Source organism: Cygnus olor, chromosome 29 (genome assembly GCF_009769625.2).
Source record: "Cygnus olor isolate bCygOlo1 chromosome 29, bCygOlo1.pri.v2, whole genome shotgun sequence".
In the NCBI taxonomy this organism is placed as follows: Eukaryota; Metazoa; Chordata; class Aves; order Anseriformes; family Anatidae; genus Cygnus; species Cygnus olor.
The window spans coordinates 1,776,464-1,801,096 of record NC_049197.1 but is presented as its reverse complement, the minus strand read 5'-3'; the positions used below and the strand labels follow the sequence as shown (position 1 = coordinate 1,801,096).

The following is a 24,633-nucleotide window of genomic DNA, read 5'->3' as shown; positions in this document are numbered from 1 at the left end:
TTTGCACCACTGATCATCATCTGAAGGGATGCAAGACACGGACTCCTGATGGCTCTTGAACAGGAGACGTTTATTGCCCTTTTTCACTACTACATATACTTTCCCTGTAGCCCCACGCGCCGTCCACGTGCCCGAATCTGTCATACAATTGGTTAGAGACCCTCAGACACGCGCCTCGAGCCAGCCAGCAATTGGCCACTGCCCAAAGCTCATCTTTAACACTGGAGCCAATTTACTTTATCTCGACCTTGCTCAAGTTTTTGTTTCTACCGCTTCTTTCCTCATTATCTCTAATTCAGGGACATGTGAAACAGCGCAAAGCCACCTGCGAATTCCTTTCCCACAATCATCCTCTGGGCTTGGCCAGGCGGACAGTTTCGACCCACCTCATGGTCTGCCCATCCAGCCCATACATCAGCCACGTCTCTAGGAGGATCTTGAGGGGGACAGTAGCAAAGGCCTTCCTGAAGTCCAGGAAGACAATATCTACCTCTCGGGATATCAGGCTGGTCATTTTCAGGCAGGCAGGAGCTTATCAAGTTGATCGAGTGTTACTTCTCCTTGGTGAATCCCTGCAGGCTCCTGATGATTTTCTTGCCCTTCATGTGCCTGGAAGTGTTTCCCACGATTGGCTGCTCCATCACCTCTGACTGTCACCTGACTCTCAAGTGTGTACTCAAGGTTGTGACAGTGGGTTCACTGGATTCCATAATACACCAGGAAATGGAGATTTTTGTTTCTTATGTTTATTACAAGTTACTACAAATTACCACTAGTGAAGCAAATGGAGACTTAAAATAATGACTCAAATGTGCACCTACGTAATATTGCTTGAACTGCTACTGGTGCAGCACTCACCAAACTACTCCCAGGAGTGGGACCAATCGATGGCGGACAAAGTCTCACTTTGGGGCTAATTTGTGTCACGGAGTCTGGAGTCAGCCAATCATTCTCACCGAGGGTCCCGTCTGTTGAGATCCGCAGAGAGAAGCCCTAGCACAGGGGCTCTTGGAGAGAATCTCCATTTTGTAGAGAAAGTGGGTTATTTTTTACCTTTAGAGCATTGGGGCTGTAGTACACCACCACCTGGAGCAGCCATAGCTGTTGCTGATTGCTGCCCTCCCAGACTCTTTTCCACTTTCCCAGGCCCTTTCTACCTTTCCAGGGTGCTAAGTTTGTTGTCACAGTTTCTTGTTTTGTGCTTCTTGAGGGTACCTCAGGACATCTCAGGATCTCAGCTGTTCTTCTCAAGGATGACCTTCAAGGATGCCCAGGGTTCCCAGGCTAGCAGCTCCCAGGCTAGCAGACATCTTTTCTCTGTCAGTATTTTTCCCTTAATAACCTGGTCGCCTTCATGGTGGCTCCCTTCAGGAGTGAGGTGAGGCTGACCAGCCTGTAGTCCCTGGGTCCTCCTTCTTGACCTTCATGAAGACACGAGCAACATTTGCTTGCCTCCAGTCCACTGGCGTTTCTCCCACTCGCCACGTTCAATCCCAGATTATCAAGAGTGGCCTCACAGTGACATCTGAGAACTCCTTCAGCACTAGCGTCTGCATCCCGTTGGGGCCCTTGGACTTAGAAATGTCCGGTTTGCTTTAGTATTCCTTGACCTGATCCTCTTCCACTGACGGTAAATCTTCCTTGCTCCAGCCCTTCCCCTTGTCTCTGGGCTGTGGGATTCCTGAAGGCTGGTCTTGCTGGCAAATATTAAGGCAAAGAAGGTGTTCAGCACCTCTGCCTTCTTCTCCCTGCACTGTGTCACCGGGTCCCCTGTCTCCTTCAGTAGCGGGCTCACATTTTCGCTTGTCTTCCTTCTGTTGCTGATGTACTTAGAGAAGCCCTTCTTGTTGTCTTTGACATCCCCGGCCAGATTCAATTCCATTTGGGCTTTAGCTTTCCTGGCGTCATCCCTGGATGCTCACATGATGCCTCTGCATGCTTCTAGTGTCTGCATCCTGTCTCCTGAAGTCCAGGGTTGTGATCTTGCTTTTCACCCCCAGGACCCTGAACTCCGCCATTTCACGGTCACTGCAGCCAAGGCTGCCTCTGACCTGTACATGTGGAGACGGCAGCTCCTTAAGGACATTTTTCTTAGGGAGCAAGGGTTTTCCATTCCCATGTGATAGCAATCAGGCAGGGAATGGAGGAGAAAAAGCATGGCTGAGTAAGGACCTTCTGGTCAAACTAAAGCGTGAGTGCCTCATCCACACCCACAGTGAAAGATGTCCCAGCCCATTTTCTTAACCCTTGAGTGAGGGGAAGCTGTCATCAGTGCACCCCAGGACCCTCCTGGATTGCTGATGTCTTGCGGTGTTATCCCTCCAGCAGACAGATGGTGGTTGAAGTCCCCTGGGAGGACCGGGCCCTGCAAACGTGAAGTTTCTCCTACCTATCTGTTTTATATCTGTTTTATATCTGTTTTATATTGTATCTCATTACTTGTTTTTTTTCTGGTCAATTTCTTTTCTTGCACAGGCACAGGGGAACTGGGTAGAGCAGCCTTGGTTTTATTTAGAGGAGATGTCAGTAGGGCAGCACGCCCTCACTGACCAGAGACAGGGTGTCTCCTAGGAAGTATGCCAGGTCGGTGTGGGTGTCTTCTGGCAGCACACGAAGCAGCAGGTGGTAGAAGAACTCCTGGTCGTAATAGGAGGCGTAGAGCACCGCAACCCCCAGCATGAAAGGGACGGCCAGCTCTAAGCACACAAAGATAAGGCAGAATGTCCTGTGGGGCAGAAAAAGAGATGGAAATCTCATTGCTCATTTGGATAGGCTTGGACGTGAGCCTCCACAAGCCCAGGAAGACACCTTGGCATTGGGCAAACACGCCGCAGCAGGCGTCCTGGCCATCCCAGTCGCTGTAGGGGAACCTGGGTGGGCACAGGGCACCTGAGGGGACACTCACCACAGCCAGGAAATGGCACCTCTTCTCCTCGCCAGTTCCTCCCTCTTCTGTAGGTCAACACAAGGTAGGGACACTTGTCAGGCCCCACCGCACAGTCCGGGCTGATGCCCAAGAGCAGGAGTTACCTGCAGGAGCACAGCCCGGGCCTGGACCAGGCGCTCCATGTCGCTCCTGTCCCTAGGGAGCCCCATGCTGGCAGGGGCAGGGGCAGGGGTTGACATGGGCTCTCCCCCTTACCAGTTGTGCTTCCAGCACCTCCGGCATCACACATCCCTGTGTCATGGCCTCCAGTTCCATCTGATGCTGCTGCCTGCAGGTAACAGGGTTTTTGGTTGGGTGAGTGTAGAACTCCATCACCACGGGGGCTCCCCAGCAGAACGTGCACATCCCCGGACTGGGATTGGGCTCCTCTGTCACGCCAGGTGCTGATCAGAACTCGCTCCCACACTCCATCCCTGGTTGCCCAGCTCCAGCCCTGGCGGTCCCATTGCTCCACTGGGTGCTGTGGAGAACCCCTTGGGTACAAGTGTGGGGCAAGGGAGGGGAGGGGGGCAGTCCTCACTCACCAGGCACTTTCTATTTCCTTCTCCTCTATATCCTCTCGTAGTTGGATTAATTCCTGACGCAGCACCTGGGAGACAGAATTGTTGACTCCCTGTGCCTGCTCCAGCCCTCCTCCACATCACCCACCCTGTGCCAGCGGGCCCCCCCATGGTTCCCCTTGACCCCTGCACGCTACCTTTGTCTGCTCCTCCTCCTCCTGCGGCTGCTCTTCCAGTTTGGCAATGTGCTGCAAAACAACAAGCACAGCATTCTGGACAGCTGTGCTGGGACCCAGCGACCCTCACTGCTCTCCAGCTCTGGGGCCATGCCGTCTAGCTCCCCCACTGCCCCAAGGCACAAGGAGACCTGGCGACTCACAGAGACAGGCACAGGGAAATGATGCCCCCTCCCCACCCCCCACCCCTTCCCTCTCCACCGCATTCTGGCACAAATGTCTGGCCTAGCTACACCGCTGCCTGAGGCCACTGGGCTGCACAGAAGCAGTGCTGGCACCCCCCTCTCTGACCCTCTAAGGATGGGCCAACTTCTGCCCTCTGCCTTGCACCCCACCTTCAGTCCGTCAGATGTCTCTTTATTCATTTTCTGCTCAAGTTCCTGTGGGAGAGGAAGGGAAGAAGAGCAGCCATCAGGGCACTGGGGCACTGCTGTGAGATCTCTGCCTGGCTGGAGATCCTTGCCAGTGTCCCCTCCTGGCTGTCCTCGGACACCGTGTCCCCTCTCCTACCCAGCCCTGCAGGCACTGAGGGGCAGGAAGAGGGACCCCTGGACCCAACTCCTCCATCTGGGCAACCATCCCTCCAGCTGCTGGAGCTCCAGACCCATGGGAAGGACACTCATAGGATCACAGAACCATAGAAGGGGTTGGGTTGGAAAGGCCCTTAAAGATCATCAAATTCCAGCCCCCCTGCCATGGGCAGGGACACCTTCCACTAGACCAGGTTGCTCCAAGGCCCATCCAGCCTGGCCTTAAACACTTCCAGGGATGGGGCATCCACAGCTTCTCTGAGCAGCCTGTTCCAGTGCCTCACCACCCTCTGAGTGAAGAATTTCTTCCTTGTATCTCATCTAAATCTACCCTCTTTTAGTTTAAAGCCATTACTCCTTGTCATGTATCACTGCGCTCCCCAGCTTTCTCCAGCTTTAGGTATTGCAAGGTTGTTACAAAGGTCTCCGTGGAACTTTCTCTTCTCCAGGCTGAACAGCCCCAATTCTCTCAGCCTGTCTTTGTAGCAGAGGTGCTCCAGCCCCCTTGATCATCTTTGTGGTGCTCCGCTGGACTCATTCTGATACTTCCATGTCCTTCTGCTTCTGGGGGCCCCAAAGCTGAACACAGTGCTCCACATGGGGTCTCAGGAGAGCAGAGTAGAGGGGGACAATCGCCTCTCTCGACCTGCTGGCCACGCTTCTTTTGATACAGCCCAGGATACCGTTGGCTTTCTGGGCGGCAAGCGCACATTGCCGGCTCATGTTGAGCTTCTCATCCACCTAAACCCCCAGGTCCATCTCCTCAGGGCTGCTTTCAATCCATTTGCTGCCCAGCCTGTATTTGTGTTTGGGATTGCCCCAGCCCAGGTGCAGGACATTGCATTTTCACAGAATCACAGAATCACAGAATCGTCTAGGTTGGAAGAGACCTCCAAGATCATCTAGTCCAACCTCTGTCCTAACACTAACAAGACCTCCACTAAACCATATCACTAAGGACTACATCTAAACGTCTTTTAAAGACCTCCAGGGATGGCGACTCAACCACTTCCCTGGGCAGTCCATTCCAATGCCTAACAACCCTTTCAGTAAAGAAGTTCTTCCTAATATCCAACCTAAACCTCCCCTGGCGCAACTTTAGCCCATTCCCCCTCGTCCTGTCACCAGACACGTGGGAGAATAGACCAACCCCCACCTCGCTACAGCCTCCTTTACGGTACCTATAGAGAGCGATGAGGTCTCCCCTGAGCCTCCTCTTCTCCAGGCTAAACAACCCCAGCTCCACTCAGCCGCTCCTCGTAAGACTTGTTCTCCAGACCCCTCACCAGCTTCATTGCCCTTCTCTGGACTCTCTCGAGCACCTCCATGTCCTTCTTGTAGCAGGGGCCCAAAACTGAACACAGTACTCGAGGTGCGGCCTCACCAGAGCCGAGTACGGGGGGACAATCACCTCCCTAGACCTGCTGGCCACGCTGCTTCTTATACAAGCCAGGATGCTGTTGGCCTTCTTGGCCACCTGAGCACACTGCTGGCTCATATTCAGCTGCCTATCAACCAGTATTCCCAGGTCCTTCTCGGCCAGGCAGCTTTCCAACCACTCATCTCCCAGCCTGTAGCGCTGCTTGGGGTTGTTGCACCCCAGGTGCAGGACCCGGCACTCGGCCTTGTTGAACTTCATACAGTTGACCTCAGCCCATCGGTCCAGCCTATCCAGATCCTCCTGCAGAACCTTCCTTCCCTCAAGCAGATCGACACACGTACCTAACTTGGTGTCGCAAACTTACTGAGGGTGCACTCGATCCCCTCGTCCAGGTCATCGATAAAGATATTAAAGAGGACCGGCCCCAGCACTGAGCCCTGGGGGACTCCACTAGTAACCGGCCTCCAACTGGATTTGACTCCATTCACCACAACTCTTTGGGCCCGGCCATCCAGCCAGTTTTTAACCCAACGAAGCGTACGCCAGTCCAAGCCACGAGCAGCCAGTTTCTCGAGGAGAATGTTGTGGGAAACGGTGTCAAAAGCCTTACTTAAGTTAAGGTAGATCACATCCACAGCCTTCCCCTCATCCACCAGGCGCGTCACTTAGTCATAGAAGGAGATCAGGTTCGTCAAGCAGGACCTACCTTTCATAAACCCATGCTGACTGGGCCTGATCGCCTGGTTGCCCTTCAAGTGCTGCGTGACGACATTCAAGATAATATGCTCCATGAGCTTCCCTGGCACTGAGGTCAAACTAACAGGCCTATAGTTCCCCGGGTCTACCCTCCGGCCCTTCTTGTAGATGGGCGGCACATTTGCTAGCCGCCAGTCGACTGGGACCTCTCCTGATAGCCAGGACTGCCGATAAATGATGGAAAGCGGCTTGGCCAGCTCCTCCGCCAGTTTGCTCAGTACCCTCGGCTGGATCCCATCCGGCCCCATCGACTTGCGTACATCCAAGTGCTGTAGCAGGTCGCCAACCATTTCCTCGTGGATAGTGAGGGCCACATCCTGCTCCCCATCCCCTTCCACCAGCTCAGGGTACCGGCTATCCAGAGAACTGGTCTTGCCGCTAAAGACTGAGGCAAAGAAGGCATTGAGTACCTCAGCCTTTTCCTCATCTTTTGTAACTAAGTTTCCCCCCCGCATCCAGTAAAGGATGGCGATTCTCCTTAGTCCTCCTTTTTGTGTTGATGTATTTGTGAAAACTTTTTTTGTTATCTTTAATGGCAGTAGCCAGATTGAGCTCCAGATGAGCTTTGGCCTTTCTAATTTTATCCCTGCACAGCCTTGCAACATCCTTATAGTCCTCTTGAGTAGCCCGCCCCCTCTTTTCCAAAGATTATAAACCCTCCTTTTTCTCCTACGCTCGAGCCACAACTCTCTGTTCAGCCAGGCCGGTCTAGTTCCGCGCCCGCTCGTCTTTGGGCACGTGACCGCTCCTGAGCCATTAAGATTTCCTTCTTGAAGAGTGCCCAGCCTTCCTGGACTCCTCTGCCCTTCAGAACCTCCTCCCAAGGGACTCTGCCAACCAGTGTCCTGAACAGCTCAAAGTCAGCCCTCCGGAAGTCCAAGACAGCGGTTTTACTGGTCCCCTTCCTGACTTCGCCAAGAATAGAGAACTGAACCATTTCATGGTCACTCTGCCCAAGACAGCTCTCGACCACCACATCTCCCACCAGTCCGTCACTGTTTGTGAACAGAAGGTCTAGCGGGGCACCTCCCCTGGTAGGCTCTCTAACCAGCTGCATCAGGAAGCTATCTTCCACGCTCTCCAGAAACCTCTTAGACTGCTTTCTCTGGGCTGTGTTGTGCTTCCAGGATATGTCTGGGAAGTTGAAGTCCCCCACAAGAACAAGCGCTGATGATTTTGCGGCTTCTGCCAGCTGCCTGTAGAACTCCTCATCTATCTCCTCATCCTGGTTCGGTGGTCTATAACAGACCCCCACCAGGATGCTTGCCTTATTGGCCTTCCCTCTGATCCTAACCCATAGAGCCTCAACCTTATCATTCCCAGCCTCAAGTTCCTCAACATCAAAACACATATAAGAGCCACACCACCACCCCTTCTGTGCTGCCTGTCCCTTCTGAAGAGCCTATAGCCAGGCATTGCAGCACTCCAGTCATGAGAGTGGTCCCACCACGTTTCTGTGATGGCAACCAGGTCATAGCCTTCCTGCTGCACGATGACTTCCAGCTCCTCTTGTTTGTTACCCATGCTGCGTGCATTAGTGTAGATGCACTTCAGTCGGGCCATTGCCTTCTCCCCCGGCCTTGCCATTGTTCCCCCTGGTACAGCTCCAGCAAGCCTTATTACAGCCCCGTCCCCCTTCTTTCCTAATTTAAAGCCCTCTCAACGAGCCCTGCCAGCTCCTGGGCTAGGATCCGTTTTCCCCTTGGAGATAGGGACCCGTCTGCGGTCACCAGGCCGGGTGCCGAGTAAAGTGCCCCATGGTCAAAAAACCCAAAATTTCTGTTTTGGCACCAGCCTCTGAGCCATGTGTTAATCAGGTGGGCTTTCCGTGTCCTCTCGGTACCCCTCCCTGCCACTGCAGGGATGGATGAAAACACCACCTGTACTCCCGCTCCATCCACTAACCGTCCCAGTCCCCTAAAGTCCCGTTTGATAGCCTTCAGGCTTCTCTCTTCAATATCATCACTGCCAGCCTGGACTATCAACAGAGGGTAGTAGTCAGAGGGGCGAACCAGGTTGGGAAGCTTCCTGGCAACATCCCTGACCCTGGCCCCAGGGAGGCAGCAGACTTCCCTACGGGTAGGGTCAGGTCGACAAATAGGGCCCTCTGTTCCCCTGAGAAGGGAGTCACCTACAACGATCACCCTTCTGTCATTCTTGGTGGAGGCTGTCTTGAGGCGTGGAGTCAGCTTCCTCGCCCTAGGCATCCTCCTGGGTAGACTTTCTACCTCGTCCTCACCCACCGGCCTCTCAAGCTCCAGGGCCTCAAATCTGTTATGTATGGGCACCTGGGAAGGAGGGGCCGGTGGGGGGGGTGCGTTGCCTGCGAGGTCGAGCAGGGACCTGTCTCCATTCCTCTTCAACTCCTAGGTCGCCTCCCTCTGCCCGACAGCGACAGGGCAGGGGGTCCACCCCCATTTGGGGTGTCTCGCCCCGGTACCTCTCCTTCAAGCCCTGCAGGGAGTCGCTCCGCCAGTCTATCTCCCGCTCACACTCCCTGATAGCCCTCGACCTCTCCACCTCCTCTTTGAGTTCTGCCACCTGGCGGACCAGGTCATCCACCTGCTCGCACCGCACACACACGGAGCCTCTGCCTCCCTCAGATGGCAGCAACAGGCTCAGACACTCCCTGCACCCAGAGACCTGAACTGCCTCATTGTTGAGCAGGCGGTCAGTCTGGGTGGATACAGACTTTCTAGAGAGAGCAGTCTGCCTGGTGTAGACCATTGCAGCCTAGTTAGCAGTCGACAGCCGTTAAAGGCGTTGTTCTTATGGGCGGGGGGAAACTCTGCCCTCTCCGCCCTCCCTGCTCGCCCTGCCTGCGTGAACTGCCGTGCAAACTGCCCTGCTGCGCCCCGCCCTTCTGACGCGCCACGCCCTGTTTACCCGTCCTGGTCGCCGCGCTCCTGGTCGCTCGCGCTCCCTAGGGGCTCCTTTTGAACGGCCGGGGAGGGGCGCTGCTGGCTCCGCCTACGCCTCGTCAGCCTCCCTCGCGAGGGCTGCCGGGTCCTGGCGGCTCCCTCGAGCGGCCTCGATGTCGGAAAAAAAGCCCTGCCTGTCCTGATCCCCCGCTCCGCTGCAGAACGCGTCTGCCCCGGAGCCGATCGCCTCGGCAAGGTCTTGTTGACCCATTTTGGTCTTGTTGAACCTCATGAGCCTGTCCGTGTCCTTCTGGATGGCATCCCTTCCCACCAGCGTGCCGACTGCACCACACAGCTTGATGCCATTGGCAGACTTGCTGAGGGTGCACTCAATCTCACCGTCCACATCACCGACAGAGATGTTAAATAGTGCCGGTCTCAATACTGACCCCTGAGGAACACCACTCGTTACTCATCTCCACCTGGACATCGAGTGGTTGACCACAACTCTTTGAGTGCGACCATCCCGCCAGTTCCTTATCCACCTAGTGCTCCATCCGTCAAATCCGTGTCTCTCCAATTTAGAGACACGGATGTCATGGGGGACTGTGTCACTTTTGTTGCTGTGGTCCAGGTAGATGATGTCAGTTGCTCTTCCCCTGTCCACCGGTGTTGTAACCTCATCACAGAAGGCCACCAGATTTGTCAGGCATGATCTGCCCTTAGTGAAGCCACGTTGGCTGTCACCAAGCACCTCCTTATTGCCACGTCACTCATCCCACCCGGTTGTCCCACAACTATATTGCTGTGCCTGCAGACCCACGCCAGGGTTCCCCGTGCAGCAAAGCCACCACAGACGGCCTGTGGGTAACTCAAGAGGCCCACTCCCTCCTTCCTCAACCCTGTATCCTGGAGTAAACGTCCTGCCCAGTCACGCTGCTGCCCTAGGCCACTGGGGGTGCATGGACCCAGCACTGCCCCTCTTCCCTCTCTCCCCCTTCTCTGTTAGGATGAGCCACATTCTCCCTTATATCTTGGTCTTTGCGACTGTCTTTTTCCCCTGCTCCAGCGTGTGCTTCTGTGAGAGAGATGGGGAAGAGGAGTAGCCATCAGGGCACTGAGGCACTCCTGTGAGCTCTCCACCTGGCAGGATATCCTTGCCATTCTCCTTGAATTTGTCATTGATAAGATCATCACCACCAGCCATCTCTTCCTACCTCAAGCCTTCTGTCATTCTGTGAGTCTGAGGGTCTGTGAACTCACCTTCACAGATGCCACCAACTCCTGAAGCTGGGCCATGCAACATTTCTGCAAAGAGGAGTGGGAGAGAGGCACTTAGCCCCTGACACTGCCCTAGCTGCCACAGCTGAGCGACACAGACAGAGGAGGGGACACCGACCTCTCTGGTGAGCTCCATCAGGTGCTCCTGGACCTCACAGGGCATTTCTTGGCTCCCTGGATAGCCATGAGAATCTCTGCCACCTGCAGGAATGAGAGTCCATCAGATTCCCCGTGCAGACAGACACCCGCCTCCCACGTGACACCATGGACCTCTGCCGCCTCCCTCTGCCACTGCCCGATGCCATCGGGATAGCACCGGCTGGCCAGCTCCTCTGCCAGCTGGGCGCTCTCAGCCTGCAGCGCCAGCAGCTCCCTATCCTTTGAGTCCTGCATCTCCGTCAGCTCCGGGTTGTGGGCCTACATGTGCTTCAAGACCCCTTCATTACCCCCCCTCGTGCCTGCACCTGCACCTGCACAGCGTGCACAGGGCTGCTCGACCCCTGGGCCTCTGTGAGGCCACCTCCAATGTCAGCATCCCACCCTGTGATGTTACCAGTGCCCACAGCCCCTGGGACCCCTTTCCTTTGGCCCCCCTGCCAGCCTCAGCAGCACACATGGCTGCCCCACACGGCCCTCTCTCGCGGCCCCAAGACAAGTAGAGGCCAGGCACTGCGCCCAGGCAGCTGGGGGGGCTCCTGCCTGCCCCTCACCGCTTGCAGCCTCACACAGAGCCCTGTTCACCCCCTCGCCCGCCTGCGGGCTGTGCGGTCTCTGGGGAGGTTACTCTGCCCTCACCCTCTTCTCCCAATTTGGCGGCCTTCCCCTGCACCGCAGACATTGTATGGCTCGTCAGCACTCCCAAAAACCAGATGTAGCAGGACCGAGGCTCTCCTGCAGATAAGCTCCCCACCACAGGGAGCAGCCCTCTTTATACCCTTCGAGGCAGCCGTGTCACAATGACACACCATGGTGACATCATGGTGACATGGCCACTGCTGCCCACTGGGACATGGCTGTCACTGCTCTGGGGCTGGTGCCAGAAGCTGGCACAGGATCCAACCATGGACAGCTGGGAGAGGAAACTGTCGCCCATGGCCTTGGCCAGGCAGCTGGAGGGCCCGAAGCTGGTCTCCAGCCCGCATCAAGCGGCTGCAAAAGTGAGAGCACCCTGGAGCACCTCCCTGAGCATCTCTGTCCCCACTCCCCGGCCTCGTGATCCTCTGGGAATCACTCCCTCTCCCTGCAAGTAGCAGTCCCTGTTTGTGTATACCTGGCCGTGCTCCCCTGCGCAGAACAAGGCTTTGGAGGGGCCCTTCCCAGCCCTCCATTAGCACCCAGGGGTGGGTCATTGCCCCCCCCAACCTGGATTTACCCCAATAAATGCCCTGGTTCAAAGCGTGTCCGTGCTGGCATCTCCTTCGGGCTGCAGGACACGAACAGGACCCAGCTGGGCTGTTTGAAATGCATCTTTTACTGTGCCTACAAGCCCTCCAAGCACCCCCTGTGTAGCTCCAGCACTGCCTGCCGCAGCCTCCTCCGCTACTGAAGGAGACAGGGGACCCAGTGACACAGCGCAGGGAGAAGAAGGCAGAGGTGCTGAACACCTTCTTTGACTTAATATTTGCCAGCAAGACCAGCCTTCAGGAATCCCACAGCCCAGAGACAAGGGGAAGGGCTGGAGCAAGGAAGATTTACCGTCAGTGGAAAAGGATCAGGTCAAGGAATACTAAAGCAAACCGGACATTTCTAAGTCCAAGGGCCCCAACGGGATGCAGACGCTAGTGCTGAAGGAGTTCTCAGATGTCACTGTGAGGCCACTCTTGATAATCTGGGATTGAACGTGGCGAGTGGGAGAAACGCCAGTGGACTGGAGGCAAGCAAATGTTGCTCGTGTCTTCATGAAGGTCAAGAAGGAGGACCCAGGGACTACAGGCTGGTCAGCTTCACCTCACTCCTGAAGGGAGCCACCATGAAGGCGACCAGGTTATTAAGGGAAAAATACTGACAGAGAAAAGATGTCTGCTAGCCTGGGAGCTGCTAGCCTAGGAACCCTGGGCATCCTTGAAGGGCATCCTTGAGAAGAACAGCTGAGATCCTGAGATGTCCTGAGGTACCCTCAAGAAGCACAAAACAAGAAACTGTGACAACAAACTTAGCACCCTGGAAAGGTAGAAAGGGCCTGGGAAAGTGGAAAAGAGTCTGGGAGGGCAGCAATCAGCAACAGCTATTGGCTGCTCCAGGTGGTGGTGTACTACAGCCCCAATAGCTCTAAAGGTAAAAAATAACCCACTTTCTCTACAAAATGGAGATTCTCTCCAAGAGCCCCTGTGCTAGGGCTTCTCTCTGCCGGATCTCAACAGACGGGACCCTCGGTGAGAATGATTGGCTGACTCCAGACTCTGTGACACAAATTAGCCCCAAAGTGAGACTTTGTCCGCCATCGATTGGTCCCACTCCTGGGAGTAGTTTGGTGAGTGCTGCACCAGTAGCAGTTCAAGCAATATTACGTAGGTGCACATTTGAGTCATTATTTTAAGTCTCCATTTGCTTCACTAGTGGTAATTTGTAGTAACTTGTAATAAACATAAGAAACAAAAATCTCCATTTCCTGGTGTATTATGGAATCCAGTGAACCCACTGTCACAACCTTGAGTACACACTTGAGAGTCAGGTAACAGTCAGAGGTGATGGAGCAGCCAATCGTGGGAAACACTTCCAGGCACATGAAGGGCAAGAAAATCATCAGGAGCCTGCAGGGATTCACCAAGGGGAAGTAACACTCGATCAACTTGATAAGCTCCTGCCTGCCTGAAAATGACCAGCCTGATATCCCGAGAGGTAGATATTGTCTTCCTGAACTTCAGGAAGGCCTTTGCTACTGTCCCCCTCAAGATCCTCCTAGAGACGTGGCTGATGTATGGGCTGGATGGGCAGACCGTGAGGTGGGTCGAAAACTGTCCGCCTGGCCAAGCCCAGAGGATGATTGTGGGAAAGGAATTCGCAGGTGGCTTTGCGCTGTTTCACACGTCCCTGAATTAGAGATAATGAGGAAAGAAGCGGTAGAAACAAAAACTTGAGCAAGGTCGAGATAAAGTAAATTGGCTCCAGTGTTAAAGATGAGCTTTGGGCAGTGGCCAATTGCTGGCTGGCTCGAGGCGCGTGTCTGAGGGTCTCTAACCAATTGTATGACAGATTCGGGCACGTGGACGGCGCGTGGGGCTACAGGGAAAGTATATGTAGTAGTGAAAAAGGGCAATAAACGTCTCCTGTTCAAGAGCCATCAGGAGTCCGTGTCTTGCATCCCTTCAGATGATGATCAGTGGTGCAAAGTCTAGGTGGAGGCCAGGAGCCCCAAGGGTCAATACTGGGTGCAGTCCCTTTTAACAGCTTCATTAAGGATCTGGATGATCGGGGAGGATGCACCCTCAGCAAGTCTGAAGATAACGCATAAGTGGGAGGAGTAACCAGAGGGTTGCACGGCCATCCAGACAGCCCTCGACAGGCTGCAGAGGTGGGCTGACAAGAACCTCATGGAGTCCAACAAGGAGAAGCGCAGAGTCCTGCCCCTGGGGAGGAACAACCCAGGCACCCGGCCATGCTGGAGGCACCCAGCTGGAAGGCAGCTCTGCAGGAAAGGACCTGGGAGTCCTGGTGGACACCAAGTTGATCATGAGCCAGCCGTGTGTGCCCTTGCTGCTAAGCAAGCGCATGGTGTCCTGGGCTGCATTAGGAGCTTTGTTACCTGCAGGTCGAGGGAAGCAATCCTTCCCTTCTCCTCAGACCTGGTGAGGCCACACCCGGAGTACTCTGTCCAGTGCTGGGCTCCCCAGGGAGAGAGAGACATGGACGTACCGGAGAGGGTAAAACTAAAGCCTACAAGGATGATCAAGGGACTGGAGCATCTCTCCCATGAGGCAAGCCTGAGAGCTGGGGCTGTTCAGCAGAGAGAAGAGAAGGCTCTGGGAGGATCTCATCTCTGTGTATAAATACCTGGAGAGAGGGTGCAAGGACACCGCATCTAGGCTCTGTGATAAGATGGGAACTTGATAGTTTAAAAAAGCCTTCCTTCTAAAAGCCTTCCTGGAGCACTGATCAGCTTTGGGCAGCCCTCTGCCACTGGGGGACAGTTTGGGGGCTCCTTTTTGCTCCTCACAGCTGCTCCGGAGAGCCCTTTGCCTTCTCTTAAGCAGCTCAAGGCATCTCTGAGCAACTCTTGACTCCTCGAAGCAATGCTGCACGACAGTGAGCAGCTCCCAGCCTCTTGTCAGAGACCCCAGGCCCTGCCCCCCTCCCAAGGGCACGGAGGAGGCAGGGTCTGTGCAGTGCTGGGATGAAGAGGTGCCGCATCACAGCTCCAGCAGAGGCTGGGCAGCACCCCGAGCCCCGTGAAGTCCGCAGCACGGGCAAGAAGCGCAGACGGCCGGGTTGTCCATGTCTTCACTGCAGGAGATCATGGTTGTGCGGCTGATCAGAGAGACACCCCTGCTGTGGGCCCTTGTGAGGGAAGGGTCTGCACTGGGCAGTAAGAACTTTTGACTTCTCTGGCATGAAATGGTTCAGTATTTCCTTGTTTCCTGGGCTGGGGGTGCAGATGGGGTGTGGATTGTGGGACCCCCCGGGGAGAGGCACGACAGAGCCAAGAGAGATGTTCAGGCCCCTCATCCCAATCCTGAGCGGGGGCTGCTGTTCCCAGCATGGCATAGAGTCTATGGAAGGGTTTAAAGAAGACGGTAGGAACGAGTCAGGACTGAACTGGTCCTCACAGCTCCAGCTCAGTTTTTGAAGGGCGATGGAGCGATATACACTAGGGAGACCGCCCTGACTCTGTAAGCTTTGAGAAGGCAGAGCTGGGGACTAACCCACAGGATCTCTCCTTCCTGGGCAGCCCCTCTGAGGTCATCACGGATGTCACATTACGATTACACCTTTTGCTTCTTGTGATGTCATAACTGGCTGTCCTACATAAAACCCCGCACTGAAGAGGTGTGCAGCAGTGCCGGCCAGACAGGCTTCCAGAGCCAGCTGGAGCCCAGGAAGGAGCTGCTTGGCTCTTGGGAGGGGAGCAGACTTTTCCCTGTGCCTGGGCAGTGTGCTGGAGCTGCGGAGATGCCAACCAGGCTCGGCAGGTAGGTGCAAGAGGGCCCAGAAAGCTGGGAGGGGGAAGGTGAGAAGCCCTGCATGCTGCCTGGCTTCCTCCAGCCAGGAAACCCAGCAACCCTCTTCCGTGGGCACAGCCCTGCTCCTTCTCTGGGGAGAGATGAATGGGGCCAGGCTGCTTTCCCGCTGTCATGCCAGAGTTCTTAAGCCACCTTTGCATACCGTGGGTGGTGTGCCACTAGCCAGATCTTCCCAAAGGCCCGCGGGTCCTCGGGAGTTCAGCTGTATTGAGCAGAGGAATCTGGTGGCAAGCTAGCTCCTCAACAGATCCCTGGAAAATGTGTGTCTCAAAAGTGGGCTCTCATAACCACGGTCTTCCCTCTCCTTTAGAAAAAGCGTCACCCACCAGAAAGGCAGGAGGATTCTGAAGCTCATTGTAATGCTGCTTCCAATCCTTTTTGGTGAGTATTCCTGACCAAAAATCATCTTTGCCGAGCTAGGGAGAGAGACTGTCCTTGTACACCTTTGACGAGCCCATTTCTGGGATGCAGTGAATGCCACAGACGGCCTTTACAGGCCTGCTCCTGCCTGCCTGAGGACTTGTATGGGTGCTGGCAGTGACAGGCTTGCAGCCAGTAAAATTTCCTTGGCTGTGGGGCCCTCTGTATAGCTTTATAGCTTTGCTTTATGACCCTGTGAGTAGAATCAGCCATGGCCTCTGCACATGTTCTCCAGGCACTAGACCACATCACTGGTCTCGTCAGCAAGTCTGTCAGAGCAGGGCTCCTCCATTTTCTAAACGCCTGGGCCTGGTGTAGGCCCAGGAGGCTGGGGTGGAAGCCTCTCTCTACAGCAGTTGCACCTGTCCCAGCCAACATACCCCTCCGTGGGTGTGAAAGAAGAAAATGGGGCTACAGGGATCATTAGCAGCCTAAGCAAAATAACTCTCTCTTGATGATGTGACCCACAGCTGGTGACTACTTCTGGGGCTGGACACTATGGGGAAAAGAAGTGTTGCAAGTAAGTGTCTTGGTGTGGGAAAGCCAATGCCTGCGAAGGCCATGGCTCTGCCCACCCGTGTCCATGTGGAAAATGAGGAGTTTGGTCAAAGGCTCATCACTGCTGAGACAGAGAGTGGGTGGTGGGCAATTGTGTTGGTCAGTCCATCTTGGTACCTGGATGGGCTTCAATGTGGAGACAGATCTTCCCAAGTGACCTGTGCAGTGACAGGATGAAGAGAGGAGCACTTTGGCAGAAGAGGCCTTTGCTCCCTCTGTACCGCTGGGAGAGGCTGGGTGGGATAGGAAAGCAAATGGAAATGCAGAAGATGCTCCGCTGCCCATAGCTAGTTAAAGAGCTCAGCTATTGGGTTGGGATCTCTCCAAACTGCCTCGAAGCAGGGGAAAATTTTGCCAGCTGTTACTGGGGCATTCTCCTTTGGGAAGCCCCGGCGGTGCTCATCGTGCTTTCTCCAGTGGAGTGTCTTTATCTTCCAGGCAGTGTTAGCGGTGCCCGAAGCAGAGCACAAGTCTACCGGGTAAGAGCGCTTTCTTGACATGGAAGTTTTTCTGGGGATTTGTCTCAGCCAGCTGTGTGCTATTTTTGCACTCCCTTGCCTTGTTTCCAGGGCTCCCGACCTTTACCTGGGGTAGTGGAAAGGAGCCTTTTGTAAACCAGAGTAAGGGAAAAGGGGCTGAGGGGGTTCAGGGAGGGGGGAGGTAGCTGGCCCATGGGAGCCCTTTCCTCTGATGGGCTGCTGCTGGAAAGATCTGCTTTCCCTTTGCCTCCAGGACCTCACTGGTTTCAATTGACCAGAAAAGGCAGGAGCTAAAGGAGAAGGAAGCCCATGCGTCTGCTGCAGTGGAACAATTTGTGCAGGCCGTGAGCAAGGTTCTGGAAGATAATCACATCCAATGGGAGAAGAGAGAGGTAAAGGTGCTCGGGGCGAGTCAGAGAGCTCGGTGCCCTCTGAGGGCTTCCTCCTGCTGGTTCCTCTTGGCCCTTTTCAGTGGTAGCTCTGTCATTGTGCTGCCTGCCCCACACCTGTAGTGGGTTTATTAGTTTATTAATCACTTATTAGCTGAGCCAATAAGTGATGTTGTTTTGCGCCTCTGTGAGAGCATATTTAAGACAGGGAAAAGAAAAAAAAAAAAAAGCTGCGCCACACAGCAGCCGGGAGAGTGAGAGGAGTGAGGAACACCCTTGGTCAGTGCAGAAGGAGGGGGAGAGGTGCTCCAGGCGCCGGAGCAGAAGTCCCCTGCGGCCTGTAGTGAGGACCACGGTGAAGCAGGTTGTCCCCTTGCAGCCCATGGAGTACCATGGTGGAGCAGGGTTCCACGCTGCAGCCCGTGGAGGAGACCACGGTGGAGCAGGTGGACCTGCACTGACAGAGGCTGCGGCCTGTGGAGGACCCCTGCCGGAGCAGATTCCGGGCCAGACCTGTAGCCCGTGGAGAGGAGCCCACGCAGGAGCAGGTGACCTGGCAGGAGCTGCTGCCCGTGGGGGATCCAGGTTGGAGCAGTTTGCTCCTGAGGGATGGACCCCGTGGTACGGACCCATATCTGGAGCAGTTCTTGAAGAGCTGCTGCCTGTGGGCAGCCCACGTCGGATCAGTTCAGCAAGGACTGCATCCCATGGGAGGGACCCCACAGCACAGGGGACGAGAGTGACCGAGAAGGAGCGGCAGAGAAGAAGCACTATAGAGTGACCATAACCCCCGTTCCCCCGTTCCCCTGCGCCGCTCAGGGGGAGGAGGTGGAAGAGGGTGGATGGGGGGGGGAAGGTGCTTTTGGTTTCTTTCCTTTGCTTCTCGCTTCTCTAGCTTGTTAGTAATAGGCAATAAATCTTACTATCGCCCTATGCTGAGTCTGTTTTGCCCGTCACAATAATTACTGTGCGATCTCCTCGTCCTTATCTCAACCCTTGAGCTCTTTTCATCGTATTTTCTCCCCGTTCCTCTTTGAGGAGGGGGCGTGAGAGAGCGGTTGTGGTGGAGCTCGGCAGCCCACCCGAGTAAAACCACCACAACACCTGACCGCCAGGGTTCAGCTTTGCTTGTGGCTTGGAGCCGCTCTGAGCAGCACTGTGAACTCCTCCCTGGGCTGGGTGTCCAGCCAGGCACCTGCTGGGCTTGGCTTGGCTTGGCTTGGCTTGGCTTTGGAGGCCCTTCCTAGAAACTTGCAGGTCAGGCTTCTTAGCTGGCCGGCGCACCCTCCAGGCCAGCTGGAAGGGGGCCTCTGCATGCACCAGCTGGCTCAGGGCATGACTCCATCTCCGGGCTGGTCTGGAGAGTACACAGGGTTGGGAACATGGGGCTCAGGCTGAACCTGAAGGCAGTCTGTGCTCTGGCTCTGGACACTGGTGGCCTTTTTGAGGCTTCACTTGGTTCATCTGGGAATGCTCACAGTCTGGCACCTTTTCTGACAGGTCTTGCCTTGAATTTTCTGACACAGAGCCCTTCCTTAGCTCTCTGCTAGGAGTCAGTGCTCATGCAGAGCTGCTGTGTCTCCATTCCCCCCCCCTTTTTTTTTTTTCCAGAACATTCTGCACTTGACAACGGATGCATTTGAAAAGGCGCTTAAAATCGACACCTGGATGCCTGACTGGGCCCTGAAATCCATAGGTATGCAGACAGACAGTTCACTGCACTCAGCTTGTGTCTGACACTCCCCAAAGCAACAAGCTCTGCATTCAGCCCGAGAAACACATCATAATTCACTGCTTCTGCTAATCTCCTGCCCGTCCTAGTGAACTTCTTTCCATATTCATTTCAGGTGCCGCAATTGATATGGAGAGGACATCCAAGAGTTATGGTGGGGAAGGCATGAAGAAGGGGTGGATTTTTCCACTCTTTTCTTTTGCAAAACATCCAGAGACTATATTGCAGGTATGACAAGAGAAATTGTGACAGCTGGTTTACTTTCTTGCTTTCTGGCTGGGAGACCATGCGTTTCTAGCACGGGTGGGAGTTCAGTGGGTGTGCCGGGCCATGGAAGCTGCAAGAGATGTTCTCTGGGCCCCCCAGCGCTGATCTGGTCAATCAAATCAGCCTGAAGAATGCCTGAAATGGTCCTCACAGGTCCAGCTCAGTTTTTGAAGGGTGATGGAGTGACATACGTTAGGAACACCACCCTGACTCTGTAGCCTTTGAGAAAGCAGAAGTGGATTGCGAAAGGCGATTGAGCCTAGACACTCTCAAAACTTGTGCATCTTCACCTTCTGTTCATAGACTAGCGTTTACTTGTGAGATGAATTGCGACCTATAGAGAAGGCAAGGTCTGTGGCTCCTTGCTGAACAGCCGGATCTGTTGGCTCTCTGACTGCCCTGCCACTGACGGTCGCTGGCTTTCTCGTTTCAGCCCAGTATCTCCCCAGGCGACTGCTGGGCCTTCCGAGGATCTCAGGGACACGTCGTCATTCGGTTGCCGGTGAAAATCTGGCCAACAGCTTTCACCATCTGGCATATCTCCAAGCGAGTCTCTCCTTCCGGGGAAGTCAGCAGCGCCCCAAAAGAGTTTGCTGTCTCTGTAAGTCTCTGCCTGGCACTTCTTTTTGGGAGGCCCTGGCCCCAAGGAAAAGCAGTGCCAGAAAGCGTGGCGTGGCGTGTTCCCTCAGAGATTTGAGGATTGGTTGCTGCAGAGCACCGCATCCTATCGAGGGGCACTGGAGACACTTGAGCACTGTTAGACACGTCTGGAACCTTCTTCTGTGGTTCACAGACAAGGATCTGGGAGCAATTGCTCCGAGTGCCCTGACTTGGGTTCACTCTCACTTGTACTAGAATACTGCTAGAGCCAAGGAAGGTGGGAAAGGGTTCCCAGCTTTGGCCTCAGCATATTCTTTTTCTGATGGCCTGCTTGAGACTGACCTGCTCTCATCATCTCTTGTCTTTGAGGGAGTGGATGAGGACAAAGCGGAAACGCTGCTTGGGCTATTCATCTACGACGTGGACAGAGTGATTGCTCAGACCTTCTATGTGCAGGTATGGCAAGTGCGTGTGGGCAGGATGGCAGGGAGGAAGGACAGGTTGTCTGCAAGTCTCTGGAAGAGAGGGTTCAGATGATCACCCAAGCCACCCTCTGCTCTCCCATGTGGCTAGCTCCTGCTGGGAAGACGAGGTGGTTAGCCCACCTTTGGAAGTGCTTTCCCTTTCTTTCTGGTAAAGCAGAAAAAGCAGCAGTGGGAAGGGGCTCTGGAAGGGAATTAGTCCCGTTTAGGGCGAGGAGGAAGAATTGCTGGTGGGAGGGAAGATTGCAGACATGTGTCTCCATCAGCAAGACCGTCCCAGTGTCCCAAGGCAGCCTAGGGAGCAGAGCAGCTTGGGTTTCCACAACTCCCCTCAGCAAGCCTCTGAGGCCAGGGCTTTGCTTTCTAGGCACAGAGGGCGCCCCTATGGCCCTGGCGAGAAAGGGCCTTCTGGTTTCCCTTGCTTCCTCCTCTGTCAGGGCTGCCATTTGGTCTGCGGCAAGGGGAGTGCTGGCAAAGAGAGCTACATGGTTGTGCTGCGGCTCTTCCCACCTGAGTAACGATGCTTCCCCCTGTTTTCTTTGCAGAAGGAGCCTCCCAGAATGTTCCGCCATATCAAATTGGAGGTGCGAAGCAACTGGGGAAACCCAGAATACACGTGCATCTATCGAGTGCAGGTTCATGGGCAGACAGAAAATCCACAAGGATTTCTTAAAAAAAAGTTTCTTGAACAAGAATAATAACATTATAAAGATGTGGCAGCTCAGTTTCATGTGTTTCAGCCAACCTTGAGGGTGGTACCTAAAGCAGCGTACTGGGTTGAGGAGCATTAGGGAGAGTGAGAGGGAGATAGATTGGTGGAGCCGGTCCCTAGCAGCCCTGAGGCTTAGGCAGCCAGCAGAGGCTCCATGAGAAGCACATCACCCCCTAGCGCCTTGCGAGCAGGTAATAGGAGGGGACCAGCAGGCAGACAGAGCTCCTGCCACAGAGAACCCCCTCTCCTCTCCTCCCTTTGTGGGGGTGCAGAGCCTTCATCACCCTCAGGCGCGAGGCAGAGCTGAGGCAGGGCCGGGCTGGGTGGGAGGGGCCGCTCTGGAAAGTTCCATGCTGTGGGGCATGCTGAGGGGGGGCACTGGGGGGGTGTCATTAAGGTCTGTGGTCATCAAGGTTCCCTCCAACCCAAAGCATTCTAGGATTCTGTTTCCAGAAACATCTCTTCTGTTCCGTCCCAGTAATAATAAATAGCACAAGCAGAAATCAGCTCTGCCAGCCTGGGGTGTCCCCGTGCATTCAGGTTGTCCTCATCCCCCCCACACTCACACCCTACAGCCTGCCCCATGGGTGGCCAAGAGGAGATGTTGCCCCTGCAGTTGCAGCTCTCCAGCAAAGGCCCTGGATTGAATGTGTAAGGAATGGTCCAGCAATTCGTGCCACTAAGGGATTTGAAGGGTTAACATTGGGGCCTGGGTTTAGGTGATAAGAGAACAAAGGGATTTCTTTAGAGGAAAACTGCTGGCTCTGCAGGGACGTGCAGTAACTTCTGACATCCGGCCAGGAGACCACCAGATAAGGAGGAAGAATATGAGCCTCCCGTCCGAGCGGCCCCCGAGAGACTTCCAGAGTCTGATAAGGAGGCGCCCCTGGGAGGACTTTGGATTCGGGAAACCAATTATAATAACCCTGCCTCTTTTAGAAGTAGTAATAAATATGTATTAGCCTAGGAGTATAAAAAATCAGCCGTCTTATGTAACGGGTGTGCGTCTTGGTGGAGCAGAGGCTCCCGGCGCACCCAGCGCTGTTTGCTTGCCTCTATTCGTTCAATAAATTGTAAACTTTTTTAAACGAAGATGACGAAGTCGTAAGTATTTAAGTCGTATACCGTTCGGTTGGGTGGGATTCGGTTGCCTACGTGTGTGTGAGAGTGTGACTGAGACGGAACGTAGTTCCGAAGCGATTGTGGAGGTCTTCTAACCGCGGTTCCAATCTCCCGTGAGGGACTTGGCCAGTGAAGGACCAAAGCGATTCCTATAGGATTCGTGGTTGGGTGATAGGTCCTAAACCCCCTGCAAGACACTCTCACTAAGGCAACCAAGGGCTGTAGGAATTGCCACAGTAAAATTCCTGGATGGGTCAGACAAAATCGTGACCGGGGACCAGAGAAAAGGGAGCAAATTACCAGATATACCACCAGGAAGTCCATTAGGGGTAATGATTAGAAATTGGAACAATAGGGGCCCCAGAAAAGGAAAAAAGTCAATTAAAAATGGTCCAGTATTGTATGATAGAAAGGCCGAAGGTTTGCCAGGCCTTAAATATACATGTTAATTCAAAGGAACCTTTTTAGCCAGGAGGAAAGTGATTATGCAGGATTATGGATCAGGCCTTCACGTCCTTTTCCAGCCTCAATATTTACACTAAAAGCAGACGAGACGTTTGAAGAAGAAGAAAAAAGAAAAAAAATTAAAAAAAGGAAAAAGATGATGAATGGGAGTCATTGGACAACCTACCACCTCTATATCCTAACAATCCACCCCCGGTGGTGCATCTTGTAATCCTATTTTGTTCTTAAATATTTTGAGTGTGTCAAGGAGGAAAGTGGGAGCATTATCTAAGTAACAGTTTAGAAGTTTCGGTATATTTGAGGTGGTGTTTGGTCAGTTTCCCAAGTATCGGGGGAGGGGGGCTGACTGATTATCAAAGCGGTAGAACCGAGAGTCACTTCTTTGGTGGTTCGGACCTGAGCCCTGGGAATTTGGTAAGAAGGGGGAGGGCGAATTTATTTAGGCCACGATACCTTTTTAAATCCCCATATTGATGGATACGCAGAAGTGATTCCTTGTTTTGTGTAGGCTTAGTAACAAAGTGCATGAGAAAAATTAGCATTCGGCTTGAAATTCGGTCTTGTTGAAATGTAAATTTTGTGAAAAAGGTGGTATTGTTTGTCTAGAAGACGGAAGGCTGAGTGCTGCAGGTGTTTTTCCGAAGTCCTGTGGATTTATGATTGGAACGGGGCTCATTAATAATCTGAAATAGTGAAGTTTGTATGTGGAAAAAAGAGTTTAATCCCAGAGAATTGGCACATTTGGGAAGAAGATAGTAAAAACCTGCAATAAAAAGGTTTGCGTGGAAATTGAAACAAGGGACAGTAACTAATATAAATAAATAAAAGGGAATGGGAAATCAAGGAAATGGGTAATATCCAAAGCAAAGACGTTTTAAAGAAAGCCTCCTTGGGTGCATATTGGCACATCGGAAGGATATTGTTAGAAATGGGGGCACAGAAAGCAAGAGGACTTTCACTAAGTATTGCAGTCAATGGTGGCCACTATAGAAACTAAATGGCCACTTTATAGATCAATCGACTATAACAGTGTCTTGCAATTAATGTTGTTTTTGAGGAGAGAAGGAAAATAGGATGAAATGTTGTATACTGATACTTTGTTTCAGCATCGTGGAGGGAAAAGGTACGGAATGAAGTTGGCCCCTGACTGAGCCTTTGGTGTTGGCATTAGAAAAGTACAGGCTGGAGAAAGATAAAGGAAGTGTTAAAAGGGTTGTTGAAGGTGTTAAAGGTTGTGTGGCGTGTAGTATTTAACAGAGCTGTTTGAAGTTGAATGAGCAGGGAAAGAGGATGTAGGAATGTTAATAGTTCCGCCTCAACCCGAGGCTGAGATCTCTAAATCGCGGGTGTGAGCCCTCTGGGGCAGGGGGACCGTGATGGGTCCGAGAGAGTTGTCGTGGAAACAGAAAAGCAGCTAACTCTTAAAGCAACCTGAGTTCATGTGTGAGCTCAGATTGCCAATGGGACCGCTCAGGGAACTGTCAACGATTGCATTCCCCTGACCGACCACCCCACTGAGACCCTAATCACCCCGGAAATTATGTAAATACCAAAATCTGGTTAAATTGGGAATTGAGAATCTGTTCCAACAAGGTCCGAAAGAAACCCCTATGGAATTTTTGAATTTTTGGACCAACTTTGAAATGCAATGAAGAGAAAAAAAGAAAGAAAGAAAAAAGAAAAAAAGACAAAAAATTTGGACCTGGCTTCAGAAAACAAACAGAGGCAATTGGCTAGC

The 24,633-nt window shown here is 53.6% G+C and overlaps 1 protein-coding gene across 1 annotated transcript; it reads left to right on the top strand.

The window, feature by feature from the left end:
* Nucleotides 1-15,447: 15,447 nt before the first annotated feature.
* On the top strand, nt 15,448-21,294 carry LOC121061045 (SUN domain-containing protein 3-like). Its single transcript, XM_040539336.1, has 10 exons — nt 15,448-15,618; nt 15,980-16,050; nt 16,560-16,609; nt 17,086-17,126; nt 17,380-17,518; nt 19,127-19,211; nt 19,363-19,475; nt 19,948-20,115; nt 20,484-20,570; nt 21,142-21,294. The coding sequence occupies exons 1-10, from the start codon at nt 15,599-15,601 to the stop codon at nt 21,292-21,294; spliced, it is 927 nt and encodes a 308-aa protein (XP_040395270.1). The 5' UTR covers nt 15,448-15,598.
* The last annotated feature ends 3,339 nt before the right edge of the window (nt 21,295-24,633 follow it).